The following is a 19,966-nucleotide window of genomic DNA, read 5'->3' on the forward strand; positions in this document are numbered from 1 at the left end:
CAGACCAGCATTATCAAAGAGAAGAGTCTGGCCAGGAGCGCCCCCTGGAGGCCGTGGTAGACACCTACAGACTGGAGTTAGTACCAGACAAACTGAGACCACATTGGTCAAAGATTACTGAACTGAATTCTTTGAAATTTATGGACTTGTTCTTCTGTATGTACAGAAGCTGCATTTTGTGTTTTTTCTTTGTGCAAGATGTAATTTCCTAAGGAAGTTACAGCAACAATATCTTTCAAGTTTAGAAAGAGAACATCTTGTCATGCATGTTGCATGAACCAAATCTGATTGCATCAGCAATTATTATTATACTTCACTGTACTTCATGTATTGGTAGTAATTAATGCTATGGAAACATGATATATTTTGATTGATTTTGATCATAGTGATCAGAAAACTGTAACTGACGTTGTTGTGTACATATTGTCATAATGGCAATAAATCTCTCTGGTAACTCAAAACTGATCTGTTCTAAGATCCAAATGTGTATCCTTTTTCTAAAAGTTATGCTTAAGGTCACAATTTTCCTGTGACAGATTTATAATTCACTATACATTATATATTGTTAAAATATAATGCAATGGTGATACTTGTTCCCTCTTGAAAGTTATTGATTCTTTTGAATTGATCTAAAATCTTAATTGTCCTTTTGATGGACATTTTATCATAAACCTTAGGTGAATTTTGAAAAATTATCTGTTTTAAGATCAATATGTTTATGTTTTTAAAGTAAAAGGTTTATTTAATGTCACATTGTCGCAATTTTCCAGTGACAATGTAATTTAAAACTTTGAGAATCAATTGAATTGAATGCTTATTAAGAGCAATGTGATCTGTTCTAAGGTCAGTTTTTATTTTTTGTTCTCTAAGTGCAAAAGTTTTAATCCATTTATAAAAAAAAAATCTGAAAGGAAGTGGTACTGTGTTGTCAAATATTGTAAATCATTGTCGTTTATAAAGACAGCTGTTCCTTTACTCTTTCTAAGTACAGTGTGTCTTGTAGGAATCTACAAGTTGTTGTTGTGATGTATCATCTCCTCTAGCTGGAGTTGTCTCACTTCTTGTGTTGAATAAACAAACGCTGTCAGCTGAAATGTTTCTGTTGTCATGTCCTTGTGTTTATTTGGTACCCTCTTTATAATGGTGACAGAGAAACTCTCTAATTGATAGGTCTCCATCATTGTTCCAAACTTTGATTGGCACATTAAGATCAAATTCAGCTCATTCAGAAAATGCTTACACATAACCAACACATTTAAAGTAAAACTATGTATGACAAATTTAAATGTGATGAAAAGGGAATATCAATGCTTTGTCACTGTTTCCAGTGAGTCAAGTCATCAAACCAAATGAGAATGTTTCTAACTCAAAGACAATTTTGCTGAAGCATCATTATAGGGTAATTGTCAGTTTTAATGTAAAAAGTTTCAAGTTAACCATTTCCCTCTTTAAGTAGTTCAGACATTGTATTTAATGATGTGCATAATAAGACACACTTCTATTGTTCCTCCAGTGAAAGCAGTGAAAGGACCTGAATCTGAATATCCCTTGTTAGCAGAGGCTAACATGAATTTGAACATGAGTTTATTAAAGTTTCTGTTAGTTGCCCTATGCAAGTTAGCCTGTGGAATTTATATATATATAACAATTTGGTTAATTTTATTTAATGTTTTGTTCCCCTTCGAGGGAACTCGAACTGCATCAGTGACGACACTATGGGAACGCCTCTGGGCGTGGCAGGGCTGAACTATGAATGAAACTACTCCAATCCTATTGGTGTTACTAGAACGGTAGTGTGTAACGGCGTAACCGGAGGGGGTATATAAGCACGCCAACACATAGGACACATTAGCTTCTTTCTATTCAGCAGGCACTCTGGCTATATTTGGAATCTCCATTATCCTACCTGACGTCGAGACGAAGCAGAAGATCATGTTGAAGCGATTCCGACAGTGTGTCTTTCCATGTGAGCGTTTCATCACGGAGGGTGATACCCACGGGATGTGCATCTCATGCCTGAGGATGTCGCATGCTCAGGCGGCTCTCGAGAGGGCTGCCTGCGACCACTGCGAGGCCCTGCCTCCGAGGGTGCTGAGGTCTCGAGTGGCTCTTTTCCTAGAGGATGGTTGGATGCGCTGAGGCGTCGCAGCGGCTCCGATCCTGGGGATCACAACGCGAGATCGCCGAGGGTGCCGGAACGGCTGAGGGCTTTTTCCGGTCCTCGTCCGCGGAATCCTCCTCCCCTCGTCCCCCAATCGGGAGCCCGTTTCTCGGTTTCTCCCACTCGAGGGGTGAGTCCGGAGAGGCTGACACGATCTGGCTCTGAGGAGCTAGATGTGCTTAGCATGGAGGAAACGTAATGTCATCAGCCCTCGCCGGGATACGAGGAGTTGTTGGAAGTGGTGACGCGGGCCGTGGCCAAGCTACACATTGTTTGGCCACAGGCGGTGCAGCAGCCATCGGTAGGCAGCAAACTAGATGAGTGGGTTCTGCAACACCGAGCGCCACCCCCGCATCAGCCCCTACCATTTTTTCCAAAAATCGTGGAATAAACCCTTCTCTGCGCGGCTGTCTACGTCCCCCCGGCTGGACTACGGCAACGTGACAGAAATCAGACAGCACGGCTATGGAGCGATGCCACGAGTGGAGGATGCACTGGCTAGCTACCTCTCTCCCAACCTCGCCTCATCCCTCCGGACGCCGGCGCTCCCCACCAAGCCATGTTGGATGACGTCCGATTTGTTGGGCAAGGCCTACATGGCAGCGGGTCGAGCTGGTGCCAGCCTGCACACGATGGCTGTCTTGCAGGCATACCAGGCCGATCTCCTTCAGGACTGTGACGTAGGGGGAGGTCCCTCTGAGGAGGACCTGACGGAGCGTAGAGTGACGGACTTGGCTCTCCGTGTGACCAAGGAAATGGCCCGTTCCATCGGCCGATCCATGGCGGCTTTGGTGGCTACGAAGCGCCATCTGTGGCTCAACCTATCGGGCATCCAGGGGAAGGAGAGGGCTTTTCTCCTGGATGCGTCCCTCTCGCCTTCTGGCCTGTTTGGCGAAGCAGTGGATGCTGTTGTCAACAGGTTCCAGCACACCAAAACTCAGGGAGAGGCGTTTGAACGATATCTCCCCCGCCGGTCAGACTCCAGGACCGCGACGGCTCAGGAAAGGCGGACGCAGCCTTCATCCAGTACCTACCGCCGCAGCCAGAAGCAGAGCGTCGCTTCATGGGATCCCCCTCAACCAACCTGGGACGCAAGATGGCGCTCTCGCCCCCAGCCCCCCGAGAAGACGGATCTGAGGACCGTCATTCAGTCTCGGCGGGCCCAGGGGAAGAGGTCCTGAGACCTCAAGTCTGAAGAAAGGCGCCATAGAACTAATTTCCCTACCGGTCAGAGAAGCCGGCTTCTACAGCCTATTCTTCCTGGTTCCCAAGAAGGACGGAGGATTGCGTCCGATTTTGGATCTGCAGTCCCTGAACCAATCTCTGAGGAGATTCAGGTTCAGGATGCTTACCATCCCAGCCATCATCAGTCACATCCAATTCGAGGATTGGTTTGTCACGATAGATCTGCAAGATGCTTATTTCCACATCTCCATCCGTCCCTCTCACAGGAAGTTCCTGAGGTTCGCCTTTGGGGGCACGGCTTACCAGTATCGTGTTCTTCCGTTCGGCCTAGCACTATCTCCCCGCACGTTCACCAAATGCATGGATGCAGCTCTGGCTCCGTTGAGGCTCCAGGGCATCCGCATACTGAACTAAATCGACGACTGGCTCGTCCTGGCCCAGTCTCGAGAGTTAGCGGTTCGGCATCGAGATGTCGTCCTCGCCCACCTTCAGCGTTTGGGGCTACGGCTCAACGCAAAGAAGAGCGTGCTGACACCCAACGGACTCCGCTCCTAGGGGTGGTGTGGGACTCAACGACGATGCAGGCCCACCTGTCTCCCGCACGCATTGAGTCCATTTTGTCCTCAGTGACCAGAGTGCAGTTAGGCCGCGCCATCACTGTAAAACACTTTCAGAGGGTGTTGGGTCTTCTGGCAGCAGCGTCCAGTATAATACCTTCAGGACTACTGCACATGAGAGCCCTGCAGTGGTGGCTAAAATCCAAGGGATTCTCCCCGAGGGGAAATCCGCTCCGTCTGATACGGGTTACGAGTGGATGCCTTCGTTCCCTGTCTGTATGGAGGAAATCTTGGTTCCTGTCCCAAGGTCCCGTGTTGGGAGCGATCTGTCGCCGAACAATTATTTCAACAGACGCCTCACTCACGGGATGGGGCGCGGTCATGGAAGGCCGCTTCGCGAGAGGCTCCTGCGAGGAGCATCATTTCTCTTGGCACATAAATTGCCTGGAAATGTTGGCGGTTTTCAGAGCTCTGAAGAGTTTTCTGCCCGCCCTCCGCGGTCGCCACATCCGTGTCAGAACCGGCAATACGGCAGTGGTGGCCTATTTGAATCACCAGGGGGGTCTGCGCTCGCGCCTGCTGTCCCTCAGAGCGTACATCCCTGGGACCCAGAATCAAGGAGCAGACCTAGAGTTATTATGCGAAGAGTTCGGCCCCATAGACGTGGACTTGTTTGCGTCCCGAGAGACGGCGCACTGTCCCCTGTGGTTCTCCCTCTCGCCCCCAGCCCCGCTAGGGTTGGATGCCATGGTGCAGACATGGCCGAGGCTGCGTCTGTATGCGTTTCCAGTTCTGGAGCGGGTCCGCCAGGACGGCGTCAGTCTACTACTAGTAGCCCCGTTTTGGCTGGCACGAGTGTGGTTCTCGGATTTAATATTGCTCCTCGAGGGCCCGCCCTGGCAGGTCCCTCTGAGGAGAGACCTGCTGTCCCAGGCAGAGGGCCGGATCTTTCACCCGCACCCCGCCCTGTGGCAGCTATGGGTCTGACAGGAGCAGTCGAGACGCTGCTCAGCTCCAGAGCCCCGTCCACGAGAAGGATGTACGGCCTAAAGTGGAATGTGTTCACCACCTGGTGCAGAGAACGGGCGGTGGACCCAGTTTCCTGCTCGGTAATTGTGATACTGGAGTTCCTCCAGCACCGTTTCTCCGCCGGCCTCTCCCCGTCAACACTCAAAGTGTATGTGGCTGCCATTGCAGCATTCCACGCCCCTCTGAGTGATGGGCCCTTGGAGAGGCTTCCACTGGTCGTGCGCTTCCTCCGTGGAGCCCGGAGGATGAGACCCGTGACTCGTTCCAGGGTTCCCACCTGGGACCTGGCAGTGGTTCTCGAAGCGTAGGCTGAGGACCCCTTCGAACCCCTGGAGTCGGCTGAGGCCAAGCACCTGACCCTTAAGATGACCTTTCTCCTCGCTATCACCTCTCTGAGGAGGCACTTTCGGTGTCTCCCCGATGCCTGGAGTTTGCCCCGGGGAGGGTCAGGGCCATCCTGCACCCTTGTCCAGGTTATGTCCCTAAGGTTCCGGCCAGACTGGCAGGGTCCACGGTGTTGCAGGCGTTTCATCCCCCACCTCATGTGACGGCGGAGGACGGGAGACTTCATCTGCTCTGCCCTGTCAGAGCACTGAGTATTTACACTCTGAGGTCTTCCCGGTGGAGGAAAGCAGACCAGTTGCTGGTGTGTTTCGGGTCCCCCAAGGCTGGGCTCCCCGCTTCTAAACACACCATCAGCAACTGGATCGTTCAGACTATTTCCCTGGCCTATCAGGTGCGCGGTTTGCCTTCACCTATGCCCGTAAGTTCGCACTCTACTCGAGGCATGGCGGCTTCTAGGGCCCTCCTCGCAGGGGCGTTGCTCCAGGATTTGTGTGACGCGGCTGGCTGGGCCACCCCTCACACTTTTATCCGGTTTTACAGTCTGGACCTGCCTTCTGCACCCGGCACCCGGCACCCGGCACCCGTGCGCTCTCCTCCTAGTCGTGCCGTCAGGTTCTGCACGCTGGGGGCAGGCGGGGTTTCGGCGCAGCCTAAGTGAGTATCTCGTTCCCATAGTGTCGTCACCGACGCAGTTCGAGTTCGAGTTATGTATGTAACCCTTGTTCCCCGAGAAGGGGAACGAGACACTGCGTCACCCCACCTGGAGTGCCTTGCTTCATAGAAAGGGCTAATGTGTCCTATGTGCCGGCGTGCTTATATACCCCCTCCGGTTACCCCGTCACATACTACCGTTCTAGTAACACCAATAGGATTGGAGTAGTTTCATTCATAGTTCAGCCCTGCCACGCCCAGAGGCGTTCCCATAGTGTCGTCACCAACGCAGTGTCTCGTTCCCCTTCTCGGGGAACAAGGGTTACATACGTAACCCGAGACGTTTCTCAGAATTACAACCTCTTGATGATCAGGCTTTGAAACAGCTGAAACAAAAAATTACTGCGCACTGTTAATATGCTAATAGGCTGTTGAACACAGGAAAATGTGTATAGGCTATAAAGAACACTGAGAACAATCGGGAACTAACATCACTAAATCAAGCACCAACATACTTTAGAAAGAGACATCACCTGGATTCACATTACATTTTTGTCTCATAGCTAAACTAACATCTGTTATTCAACACAATGTACAGCAACATTTTAAGAGAAATCCCAAACAGTTGTGTGGAATGTAAAAAGTAATCTAATGTTATGTAAAAATAAAGCTTTAGCTAACAGTTACTCACCACTGTCAACTGAAGGGACAAGGGTTGGTGGTGAACGGTCTGGGTATCATATGCTTTCGGTCACTACTGCACCTGTGGGTTTGGTAAATCACGGTCCACTAGTGTTCAGTAAAATTGTTGTTTAAATCCATTAACAGTAAGGAGTTCCAAATGAGAACCACAGATCCAGTCAGAGACGACGTCCTTTCGAGATGGACGAGTTGGTCTAACAGACTGCCCTGGACCAACATTAGCTGTTAGCTAACTGTTGAAGTGTATGCTTCTGTGTCACTGTGGCTGAATTTTTTCTCTTGTTACATTGTCTCAGTCTTTAATGTTTCCTTAAATGTTGTAGCTGGCCTTCTCACTACTTTTGTAAATGTTGAGTAACAAGAAATTTTAATCTTCTGGGCCCAGTTATTCAAAAGTAATCTGAATGGATTTTGGCTATCGGATTGGATCAAATCTTGAAAATGTGTTGTTCAAAAAGAAAATAAGGATTCTGAAATCGGATCAGATCAACAAATCCAATCCTGATTTTGATCTGGATCAAACCTTCAGTTTGTGTTGTTCAAAACATTTTAGTAGGATTGGTATCCCTTTGATCCAAAAAATCTGGATTATCTTGATCCCAACAGAAAGGACGCTTCTACCTGTTGGTCTTTATATCATTAACAGCCTACTTTGTCATATGTAGTACCATTTAGAGCAGGAAATCCGGATTTGGTAATCCTGAAAAGTTTGTATGTGGATTAACGTGATCCAATCCAGTATTACTTTGAAAAACCAGCACAAAAATAAAATGGGTTACGTAATCCTGAATAGAAAAACATGGGATTTCCAAATCCGGATCATTCTGATCCAGATTAAACTTTTTGAACATCTGGGCCCTGGTGTTAATTTATTATCCTAGTTGGATCTTAATTTTGGCGCAAGAGGCGATATCTACGATCCAGTATCTACTCCCTGTCACATTAATTAATCTACCTGAGTGGACAAAATGGCATAATGATCGTCTGCCCTGATGTTCAGACCCCGACTCATTAAACAAACATGATGTTTTTGCATTTTACAATATTATTTGATTGACCGTGTAACATGTGTCTAAAATGGAAAGTCATTAATTCAAATTTTAATTTTTTTAATTTAACGTCTAAATATTATATTTCGGGGTCCCAAACTCACCCTCAGCGCTCACACTGCTTGTGCACAGTACTGTCAACAAGACGATTTGTAGAGAGGCAAATGACTATTTCTGCTAATGGACAGAATGTGGGAAAGCTCTTGAGAGCAGAGTTTAGTGTGAATGACATCCATCCCACCAGCAGCCAGCAAGTAATTCTCCAAAGGGATTTGGCACACTTCAGAAAACATCTGCCCCCCACCAGGAAACCTCCAAGACTCATGCTGAAATTTAGGTCCAGTTGATGGTAAGTAATGAGGCGGGATTATGACTGGAGAGGCACAATGTATGACTGATTGGAAACAGAAAAATATAAAACGACAAATCATTTTGGTGATAACTGATGATAAACTGTTTACCTACATTTCAGATGTAACAAAGTGAGACATCCAATGGCGTCCTTTCCCTCCAGATGGCTGGTGATGTCAGGCTCTGATTCGATTACAACACACAGCCAGCATCTGTCACAGAAGTGGTTCATTGACCAGACCATTCAGGGAGTCAGTGTGGGAAACTGAGCTCAACTTGTTACTCACACTAACTACAAGGCACATGTCAAATTACTATGCTACATCTGGAAAGCAGCATGATTATTATGTTGAGTTTATTAAGTGCCTGAATCACACTACTGTTTTGCAAAAGCTTAATTTTGGAATAAGCAAAACTAAACAATGTATCTAGTCAAAGTATTTTAGCTGCTACACATTGGATTTTGGCTCAATAATTGGCAAATGAAAAGCTACTTAAATTTAGGATTTATTTCTATCCTTTTACATTACACCAAAAATGTTTGTCTCCCACATGTGTGATGGGATGATCAGGATCTGCAGCTGAATCAGGCAGCAGATCTGCTCTTGCTACAGGGTCACCGCGTTCCCAGATTCACACAGAGCTCTTTGAGTCTCTCTCCATCACCCCCACTGCACCACCTGTTCCACTAAGACCATTGTCCCCCAGGCAATAACAGAATTCAGCGTGCTGCTGCTCCACTTGCCTGATTATCTCACCAAGCTCTCTGATTGGCTGAGACTGTGAGAAACTTCAACCAGACCCAAACCCACACATTGATATGCAGATGTGGGACTTTAAATAGGAGGGATGAAGCCAGCAGAGATCAGATTCTCTCAACAGAGACCTCTACAGCACAGAGATCCAGCCATGGCACCTACAATCACTGCAGCACTGATCGATTCTCAGGAGCATCTGACTCTGACCCACAAGGTAAACTGAAGATTCAAGAAAACTCAATATTTTATGAAATGTTGTCTTTTTATACTAACACTACACCTTGAATGAATTTATCAATGACTTTGCTCTTCTTTCTGCAGCTCAGAAAGCCTCTGGTGGAGAAGTTACGCAGAGAGCGAATCAACAGCAGCATTGAGCAGCTCAAGTCTCTCCTGGGTCCAGAGTTCCTCAAACAGCAGCCAGACTCCAAGTTGGAGAAAGCAGACATCCTGGAGATGACAGTTTGTGTCCTGAGACGACTGCAGCAGCAGAATCATGCAGTGGACTCAGCAGCTGTCGATCAGGGCTACTCCAGGTGTGTCCAAGAGGTGGACCACTTCCTGTCTAACGAGGAGGTGGAGACACAGTCCCAGAGAAGACTTGTGAACCACTTCAACAAGCTGCAGTCTTCCTCTGATAAGAAGCAGAGAGAGGCTGACTTCTCTCTTCTGAGCTCCACAATCCAGACCAGCATTATCAAAGAGAAGAGTCTGGCCAGGAGCGCCCCCTGGAGGCCGTGGTAGACACCTACAGACTGGAGTTACCACCAGACAAACTGAGATGACCACATTGGTCAAAGATTTCTGAACTGAATTCTTTGAAATGTTATGGACTTGTTCGTCTGTATGTACAGGAGCTGCATTTTGTGTTTTTTTTTGTGCCAGATGACATTTCCTAAATGTCAGCAACATTATCTTTCAAGGTTAGAAAGAGAACATCTTGTCATGCATGTTGCATGAACCAAATCTGATTGCATCAGCAATTATTTTTATACTTCACTGTACTTCATGTATTGGTATTATATAATGATATGGAACCATATGTTATCCTTTTATTGATATTGATCAAAACATGTTAACATGCCATTTATATGGACATATTGTCATAATGGACTATATTCTTTCATATTACTCAAAACTGATCAGTTTTAAGATCTAAATGTTTATCCTTTTTTCTAAAAGGTTTGCTTAATGTCACACTGTCACCTTTTTCCAGTGACTGTTATGTTGTCTTTAATGAACATTCATGTATTCAGTGGTTATTAACCTGCTGTAATCACTCTGTGATAAGAACATTTTGATCTGTTTAAGGTCAGTTTTTACTGCTTTGATTGTGTTTATTAAGAGCAAATTATCATTCTTGTTTGAAAATATTAATTTGAATCGTTTGTAAGATTGTTTTGTCTTTTATAAAGATAACTGTTGCTTTACTGACTACACTGTGTCTTGGAGAAAGCTTCAAGTTGTTGTTGTGATATAAGATCATGTATAGCCAGAGCTTTTCATACTTGAAGTGGCTCAATGTGCCTTTTTTTAAAATAAACAAACAATGCTATTTGTAAATTTTGTGTTCTAATATTATTTTGTCTCCCAGCTTTTTAATAATAATTTTTGAATTTACATTGCATGTTTCACTCTACACTCTCCATCTCACTGTGGCTACAATCATTTATTGGCCCCATTACAATAAATTCCTTATTGGAATATTTAAATAAGATGCAATTAACCACCATCAACATAAAGCTAATGGAGTTTCATCCATGTATGTTGTTTTTTTTTTACGTTTTACGGTTATGTATGTAACCCTTGTTTTACCCTTGTTGCTTTCTATAAAGCAAGGCACTCCAGGTGGGGTGACGCAGTGTCTCGTTCCCCTTCTCGGGGAACAAGGGTTACATACATAACCGTAAAACGTAAAAAGAGAGAGCAAGAGGTCAATAAAAGAGTCAACGACAAAGAAAATGTTGACTGTAACTGATGACATTTATGCTTACATGACTTTCTCACTGGAACTTCAAGAAAACTTAACAGCCATTATGCAGATATATACAGATTTTATTCTCAAGGCAAAAACATAAATGAAAGAGGCAGTAATGTAATGTAAACAATAACCATTTCTGTTGGCTCTCTGCTTTAATCATGGGATGTGTTGGGAGACGGGACAGAAAGGACCCAAACGCAACGCTCAGAGGGAAGGAGGTTTTATTGAGGGTTCACGGAGGGGGCTAGGGAAGAGGTGAGGGAGGAGAGGTGGACGCCGGGGGACGCGGGCACGGAGGACCGAGGAGCAGGCGAGGCACAGGTGGTGAGGCGAGGAGGAGCCGGGAGGGCGCCGTGGAGGAAGCCCGAGAGGAGAGGACCGAAGGATGAGCCCAGCCGACTGAACGGATGACGAGGGTGAGTGAACCGGGTATGGAGCAACGACGATCAAGCGAGGATTGTGTGGAGAACCGGGGTTAAAATACAGGCAGGGATGAGGTTGATTACTGGCAGGTGTAGCAGGCTGACAAGGCGGCTGATGAGGTGCAGGTGCAGGTAGTTGGCTGGGCTCAGGAGCCGAGGGAGAGAGGAGGAGAACACAGGGAGGCAGGCAGAGCAAAACAATGGGTGAAATAAAGTGAGAAAAAAAAGGGAAACCAGGACACTCACCGTCAGCTGGGCTGTCCCCACAACAGGATGGGTGTTGGTTGACTCATACATTTATTTGCAGTTTACAGACTTCCTACACAATACATAAATTAAGGATGTGTTTTTTGTTGGTTATGCTCAAAGTTGACAGTGAGTTTAGGTGTAGTCAGAGATTACTATCAGAAAAATGCATTTGATTGACTAATAGAACCAAAAATATGACATAAAATCTCAAGCAAATTCCATAATAATGTAGTCTATGAGTTCTGATGTCTTTGCAATGCCTGCCAGACACTTATGGAGGACAGATTATGAATAATCCTTTAAAGTTGTTATTTGTAAGCTTTTCTAAGTAGAGTCATTAGTTTGTATGACATATGATCATTGACATGACTTGTTTCTTTTACCTGTACTTAATCCTTTTGATGCACTTTGAGAAAGGAGTATACATTTTGTTTTCTTGTCTGGGAGAAATGTGCTGCTGTTTTCTGTTCATTATCCTCTGTGAACACACTAAGACAACCGCAAGCTATATAATCAGGTTCAGGTTGGTTTACCTTCCTGCTTATCTCCTCTCCATCTGTCTGCATGTCTATCGGCTGTCTGTGTAGGGGCTCAGGTTTCCTAGTTCCCCTCCTCTGAGCTCCCACAGCTCCCTGCACAAGGCTGAACGTGCCCCGGTCACACGCCCTCCTCTCTCTCTGGTGCTGGGAGCCACATCGACACACGGCTTCCCACACTTCTGTATGCAGCCTGCTCAGCTGCCCACACAATAGAAGTGTGTCTACTCTCACAAAGCCTCAGGACGGTTCTCAGGACGAAAGTCATTTCACAGACAAGCCATCTGGTTGAGCTGTAGCTCACCGCTGAGACACACAGAGTCAGAAAATATAACTTTAAAGCATTATTACAGCTTTTGGGGAATTTAAAAAAAAAGATTTTCTTTGCTATTTTGGTATCTATTAGTTTTCAACAGTGATGAAGAGAGTGTACTGAACATTAATCTCATTAAAGAAAGAACAGAAATTTGTCCTTAAAGTGTAACTGACTTCCCTTTCCTGTCAGGATTTTATGATGCCATTAAAACATTACAATGATTTTTAGTTTAACTGGAAAAATGTAATGTAATATTTAGTTTTATTTTATTTTCACATTCCTAGTTTAGCATCATTAAAGGGTCTTTGCCTGGATTCTTTGTCTTATGTCAAATTCTAATCAGTGTTCAGGTCTAAGCAGTGAGAAACAAAATTTTCCCATGTCCACTTCAGGAAAAATATTTTCCCAGTGACCTTGCTGATCTGTGGCATGCAGATAAAGCATCCCACCTGTTCTGTGTGACAGGCATTAAATTCACTCTATTGTTCTGAGCTGTGAGCCTCCTGATTGGCTGAAAAGCAGAGAGAATGCAAGATTAGCAGCATAAATGCACAGCCGAGACGCAGATGTCAACAAAGACGTCCTCTGAACCTTCGCAGGCAACAGCAGAACTTACCACCACACGAAGCAAACCTTGAAATGGCTCTTTATGCAGACCTCGCTCTTCAAGACAGCGTGAAGGAGCAGCTCTTTAGGTAAGCCAAAGCCACATTTCTTCTTTTTTTTAATTGTTGTATTTTGTAACATTTTTATTGTATAAAGTTCTTTTTACTAAACCAGTGAACATAATAATCAAACTCACGACTCTGTTTCTCTCAGGTGTAAACTCCACATGTTGGAGAGGAAATGCTGCACTGGAGTGGAGAAGCTGAAGGCTCTGATTGGAGAACACCTGCAGAATGGGATCCATGTTTCAGACATCCTGGAAAAAACAAAGTGCTTCCTCACCTTAAGAAAAGCCTTGCTGTCACACAACGGCTTCTCCAAATATTCAAGGGACATTTTACGGCTGTTTCCCGATGCAGAGGAAGACTTGGCTCCACTGTGCTTTTGATGACAATGAGGAATGGACAATAAGAAATCACTGACAGTGCATTAAAACAACTGCAGTTTATTGATTTGTGAACTACAGATTTAACAATGCCAGCTACATCTCTGTTCTAGAGAAATGCATTTTTTGCACTATCACAAGCAGATCTGCAGAATCCTCAAATGATACGGTTTCATTTTGGCAACAACAGTAGCCAGAGGAAGAAAATGATTCCGAGGAAAATGTGAAGAGGTCACTGACTGGGAAGAAGAGTCAGTGGCTACGTCGTTACAACATGTGCTGCTATTTGTGGGATTTACGATTCTCAGGGTTGTAGATCACAGAAGATAAATCTGGTCTCTTAACTATGCTGATGTTTAAATATTAAGGACCATATTTTTTTTAAATGTATTGATTAACTGCAGTAAAATCTGCTTAAATTTTTAAGCCAGAGCAATATTAACCTATTCTTCCTGTGAAAATACTGTATAGGCAAATATTGTGTGATTACAGTTTGCATACAGTATCTTACTGCCTTGTTTCAAGGTATAAAGTATCACATTCTTAAACACCAACCTTTCTTCTGAAAAGGGATTTGTTATTGTTTTGTGTATGCCATGTATGCATATTTCAGTTTATTCACTGTTTTTTTAATTTATCCAAAGTGGATTGAAATTTGTTTTTGTGTTTTTTTTTCACATTTCAAGAAAATAAACATGCAAAGGATGCAAGTCTTTGTCATGTCACCTTAATTAAATAAATTTGGGGAAATACATTATTCAAACTCCTCTTGTTGTACCAAAGCCACCTTAGCCATTAGTCATATTCTTTATAGATAATTGCATTACATCATAGTTCAAGTTGTTAAGTGGAACAAATGTTTTGTAAACACCAGGAGCATCAGCACTGTCTGCTCCATGACAGACCCTCTGTTAACTGCCACCACAGCACATGTACAGCCAGGTGACAAAAAACGAAAAACAAAAACCAAACATAAAACGAGCAGAAACATAACAAATTCATATGTGTGCACCAAGGGCATTTATGGTTCACTGAATTGTATGATGAGCATGAAAAGAATGTGAATATATGACCTTTTCATTCACCAGATCTCAGCCCAGTTTAACGCATATGGGAGATAAATATGTTGCACAGCTTTCCAATAATATATAAAACACAAAATGAGGTGGTAGCTTTAAGGAGAAGGGTGTTCACCCCAGGTTGCAGACTAGAGACATGGTGAATCTACGCTGAAGCTGTTCTGGTGACTTGTGAAGGCCCAACATCTTCCTGAGAGACATTATGTTGTTTTTTTCCAGTTGTATAACACCATATTTTGCATTGATTACAGACATCGTAGATGTGATGTGAACCATAAGCTCACAGCTGAAGGGTTGAATCAGCTGCTGTCTGATTGTCTACCTTATCTAGCTTTTTGTCCATCATACTATATGTTTGTGGCATCTTTTCAAGATGCGGAATCACTGTGTAGCTAATACCAAAACCCCTCTAATCACTCTAATCAACTCACTAATCACTAGTCAGTTGTTGCTGAGTGTTACTGAAGCATTTGGCTCAGTATTCTGCACATGTTGTAATGTCCTGCTTTAACATTTGAATATGCAGGTTTTGATCTGGTGCTTTAATATCCTGTGATTTACACAAGTTGATAAAAATGACACATCCAAACTTTTTTTCCTGTTTTTTTCTGTGATTGTTTTAATGCGCATCACTTGGCTTGAAGAGATACATTCACATTGAGACATTTTACAAACAAGTCCTTCATTGAAGGTATGAGTGCTGTCACTCACAGAGTTATAAAGCAGCACGTTTGTCTTGATGAAAATTTTCATACACAGTATGAATCTGCTAAAAATGCAGACAATTAAGACATTTCAATCAACAGATTATGTGGATATCACATATAAATCTGACACATGTTCAACATGATTAACTGTCTCTCCTAAATGGAGGAAAAGTACATACATCATTGTCAGTGTTACTGACAATATATAGGCATTCCCATTGGGAACAATAATGTTTACTTCAGTACCTGAATCAGAAATAAATGACTACCTTTGAAATAGAAAACGGTAGCCAACCTGCTGTCTGCAAATATTACAGAATCTGACCTTTACAAAAGGTAATACAAGTGACAAATTGCAGTAACATACGCAATAACTCTTCAACATAAGACTACTACAGGAATGAGGACAAGAGTACAAGTACAATTGCTCAATCAACGTTGACGTTTCACTTTGAGCTTCACTTTTGTACAAGTCTGTAGGTGTCTACCACGGCCTCCAGGGGGCGCTCCTGGCCAGACTCTTCTCTTTGATAATGCTGGTCTGGATTGTGGAGCTCAGAAGAGAGAAGTCTGCCTCTCTCTGCTTCTTATCAGAGGAAGACTGCAGCTTGTTGAAGTGGTTCACAAGTCTTCTCTGGGACTGTGTCTTCACCTGTTCCCTGGACAGGAAGTGGTCCACCTCTCGGACACACCTGGAGTAGCCCTGATCGACAGCTGCTGAGTCCACAGCTTGATGCTGCTGCTGCAGTCGTCTCAGGACACAAACTGTCATCTCCAGGATGTCTGCTTTCTCCAGCTTGGAGTCTGGCTGCTGTTTGAGGAACTCTGGACCCAGGAGAGACTTGAGCTGCTCAATGCTGCTGTTGATTCGCTCTCTGCGTAACTTCTCCACCAGAGGCTTTCTGAGCTGCAGAAAGAAGAGCAAAGTCATTAATACACTTGTTCTGCAGTATAATGTTAGCATGAACAAAAACAGTCTCTCATGAATTACATTTAGTTTCCTTGAATCTTCAGTTTACCTTGTGGGTCAGAGTCAGATGCTCCTGAGAATCGGTCATTGCTGCAGTGATTGTAGGTGCCATGGCTGGATCTCTGTGCTGTAGAGGTCTCTGTTGAGAGAATCTGATCTCTGCTGACTTCATCCCTCCTTTTTATAGTCCCACATCTCCATATGAATGTGTGGGTCTTGGTCTGGCTGGAGTTTCTCACAGTCTCAGCCAATCAGAGAGCTTGGTGAGACAATGAGGGATGCCACACGTTGAATGCTGTTATTGCCTGGGGGACAATGGTTCGATCTCAGGGGAACAGGTGGAAGACTGGAGGGGGGGGTGATGGAGAGCGACTCAGAGAGCTCTGTGTGATTCTGGGAAAGTGGTGACCCTGTAGAGAGAACAGATCTGCTGCCTGATGCTGGGATCAATGACTTTGACTGAGCACACGCTGATCATCTCATCACACACAGTGGAGACTGTTAATGAAAGCGTGTTTTCTAAAACGGCACATGGATCAGTTATGTCCGATAACAGACATAACTATTATTGGTTTCTTTTTAGGTGGTCTGGTAATGTTGCTGAATCTGCAGTTCAGGTAGTAGACTTGCCAACTTTAAGGGGTTAAAGAAAATAATACTAGCTTAGATGCAATGGCACCTTTTTTAAGAAGTTTTCAAACACAAATCTTCTTATCAACAGCTGCATGAAGATGATTTGCTAATGTTTTAAATAAAGTTTTCTTGCAGCTATTACAGCTTTAACTTCAAATTCATCATCTTATTGCACCAGAACCAGTACCTGATAAATTAAGGAATAGACTCCCTTTTATCCTTCCCATCACAATAAACAGTCTGGAATGCAGACGAGCAATTTGAATCTAAAGGATGGGGAAATTAATGTTTTTGAATGTTCATTAATCCTTAGCATGTCTGCATTCCTTAAAGAGATTTTACAAAAGCCTGGTAATGACGAGTCTTGATGACAGGAATTTCCATTCAGAGGCAGTGAGATAAAACTCGTAAACTGACTCCATAATTAATGTGATGTGCAACCAGACACACTTCTTTTGTTCTTTAAAGCAGTGAATGGACAGAGTGTGGGAAAGCAGTGAAAACCCACTCACAGAGCCCCAGTGGCACAATAGAGGCAGACAAAGACGTCTGTGGGGGGGTGGCGGGGATTCTTTACTACTGAATTTTAAATGCTTACATTTTCTACTCACTAAACCTGATCATTTGAATATTTAGATTATATATATATTTTTTTATGTTTTTGTATTTTTATATATAGAATTTTGAAAATCCAGCTCTGTGAAAATGTGATTTTTTTGCAGTTTGTAGAAAGAAATTCACTTAAATTTTAATTAAATTACAATTGTGCTGAGTTATCAAATCTGATTTTTATATTAAATTTATAGCCTATTATGGTTAGCTATTTTTATATTTTTCAACATTTTCTACGTTTTCAACCAAAGGACAGTTTACTTTTACACTTTTACCCCCCTATTCAGAAGTAATAAGCAGTATAAAGATTTGATAAATGTCAGATATAGTAAATATAAGTGTGTATTTATGTATTTGTCAGCAACTATAACTTATACTGTGGGCACTGAAAAGTTGAGGCTGGTGCATAGACAGATAATGGATGATAATAGAGTAAACCATTGCTGTGATAATATAAAAGATATCCTCATAGTAGAGTGTTGACAAATATTGTACATTAATAAACACTTCAAAATGTACTCATGTCTGCTTACAAGTACTTTATAGTGTGTTATGACCCATTTGTTAAATGGTAATATACTCCTTATAGTAAAGTAGTTTAAAGCTCTATGTAATTATAAAATCTGCACACAACACATATAGTTGACTGGTTACACCCCCAGTCCAAATATTTCTGTTTATTTCTCTTTGTCTCTTCTCGTAATTCAAGAGAGTTTCTTACCAACAAACTTTACCCTCAGGGGAGAGCTGGGAGCTCCTTGTGTGGGGATGAATTAGCATTTAACAAGGCACATGTCTATTGTTAAGTGGGAGCTCTGTCAATGGACAGAGTGTGGGAAAGCTGTGAGAGGCAGAGTCACAGTTCAGCATGATTAGCATCCTCAACCCCACCAGCACCTGACTATTCTCCAGGGGGAGTTGGCACACTTCAGACGAAGATTTTTTTTCTCCTTATACTGTTTTTTCTGTATTTCTTTCAACTAACTAACTTCTGCCAACTTAATTTCCCCTCTGTTCACCAGGGCATCATTTCAATGTAAGCCTTTTTTATTTTATTCTATTGATGGGTGCCAAACTGCCAGGGCAATGCAGCCCTTACAGCAAGGGTCATACAGACTTTTGTTTTGCTTCGTGTTTTGACATACATATACCTTTGTCTCAACTCTATGTGTTTTAAGAACCCTAACGTTAATTAACGGACAAAAGAGAGCAAAGACATTTTTACTGGATTAAAAAGGGAAATTATTAAAGGGAAAGTATTAATCAATTACCTGTAACCAACTTTCCATTCAAATCCTCCTTCACTTTTGGATGTTTTAGAATAAATGTTACATTAGTTATGAGAGTCATCACAGAAAACAATAGTCTAAAAATTGTGGTAAATAATATGAGGTAGTTTTAGTGTTAGCCAAAGTTCTGAAAAACTGAAAAGCCACTGTCGTTGTTTTCCTCCAGATGGTTAGTGCTGTCACGCTCTGCCCTTTGCGAAACTAGGGTCAATAGTCACCAAAAAAGCATTCAAACTCCTTTTGTGGTGCACAGCTCCAAGGATTCAGTGTGGGAAACCTCTTTAGTAACTGGAACAACTTGTCACAAGACGGAATGCACATCTGTTTCATCTGAACAACTTTCAGCTGAATGAGTTTGACTTTACTGTTTTACTTAGTGATCATCTCATCACCATATACAAACTAACTTGTATGAACCCATAACAGTTGTGATTACTTGCAAGATTGTGTTAACTTGTGTTTTCTCAAAAATGTGTGGTACCAGCTCACAATTCTGCCAAATCTTAGGAAAACAACCAATATGATTTTTAAAGAAATGTTTGTTTTTTAACTTTAAGTCAAAATATTAAGGTCTGATGCTTGATTTAATAGTGCAAATGCAGCAATACCACATAATTATGAAAGTGTGTTTAAAATTGAGGACACTCTCCCAGTCAGTGTCCTACGTGTGTGATGAGATGATCAGCGTGTGCTCAGTCAAAGTCATTGATCCCAGCATCAGGCAGCAGATCTGCTCTCTTTACAGGGTCACCACTTTCCCAGAATCACACAGAGCTCTCTGAGTCGCTCTCCATCACCCCCCCAGTCGTCCACCTGTTCCCCTGAGATCGAACCATTGTCCCCCAGGCAAGAACAGCATTCAGTGTGCTGCTGCTCCACATGCCTGATTGTCTCACCAAGCTTTCTGATTGGCTGAGACTGTGAGAAACTCAAACCAGACCCAAACCCACACATTGATATGCAGATGTGGGACTATAAATAGGAGGGATGAAGTCAGCAGAGATCAGATTCTCTCAACAGAGACCTCTACAGCACAGAGATCCAGCCATGGCACCTACAATCACTGCAGCAGTGACTGATTCTCAGGAGCATCTGACTCTGACCCACAAGGTAAACTGAAGATTCAAGGAGACTAAATGTAATTCATGAGAGACTGTTTTTGTTCATGCTAACATTATACTGCAGAACAAGTGTATTAATGACTTTGTTCTTCTTTCTGCAGCTCAGAAAGCCTCTGGTGGAGAAGTTACGCAGAGAGCGAATCAACAGCAGCATTGAGCAGCTCAAGTCTCTCCTGGGTCCAGAGTTCCTCAAACAGCAGCCAGACTCCAAG

General features: G+C 43.4%; 3 protein-coding genes across 3 annotated transcripts in view; 2 read left to right on the top strand and 1 right to left on the bottom strand.

Annotated features, from left to right (window-relative positions):
* The first annotated feature begins 8,879 nt into the window (after window positions 1-8,879).
* On the top strand, window positions 8,880-9,532 carry LOC123956580 (transcription factor HES-5-like). The gene is made up of 2 exons (XM_046028841.1): window positions 8,880-9,002; window positions 9,110-9,532. The coding sequence occupies exons 1-2, from the start codon at window positions 8,880-8,882 to the stop codon at window positions 9,530-9,532; spliced, it is 546 nt and encodes a 181-aa protein (XP_045884797.1).
* A 5,985-nt stretch (window positions 9,533-15,517) lies between these two features.
* Window positions 15,518-16,271, bottom strand: LOC123956555 (transcription factor HES-5-like). The gene is made up of 2 exons (XM_046028814.1): window positions 16,149-16,271; window positions 15,518-16,036 (listed from the first exon to the last, which is right to left on the bottom strand). The coding sequence occupies exons 1-2, from the start codon at window positions 16,269-16,271 to the stop codon at window positions 15,614-15,616; spliced, it is 546 nt and encodes a 181-aa protein (XP_045884770.1). The 3' UTR covers window positions 15,518-15,613.
* Window positions 16,272-19,620: 3,349 nt separating this feature from the next.
* Window positions 19,621-19,966, top strand: part of LOC123956543 (transcription factor HES-5-like) — a 685-nt gene continuing 339 nt past the window's right edge. Inside the window, exons 1-2 of the mRNA XM_046028798.1 lie at window positions 19,621-19,743; window positions 19,856-19,966. The exon at window positions 19,856-19,966 is cut by the window's right edge and continues 339 nt beyond it. Coding sequence (XP_045884754.1) covers window positions 19,621-19,743; window positions 19,856-19,966 — 234 coding nt within the window. The remainder of the gene's footprint in view (window positions 19,744-19,855) is intronic.

The sequence above is a fragment of the Micropterus dolomieu genome, linkage group LG18, assembly GCF_021292245.1.
Source record: "Micropterus dolomieu isolate WLL.071019.BEF.003 ecotype Adirondacks linkage group LG18, ASM2129224v1, whole genome shotgun sequence".
In the NCBI taxonomy this organism is placed as follows: Eukaryota; Metazoa; Chordata; class Actinopteri; order Centrarchiformes; family Centrarchidae; genus Micropterus; species Micropterus dolomieu.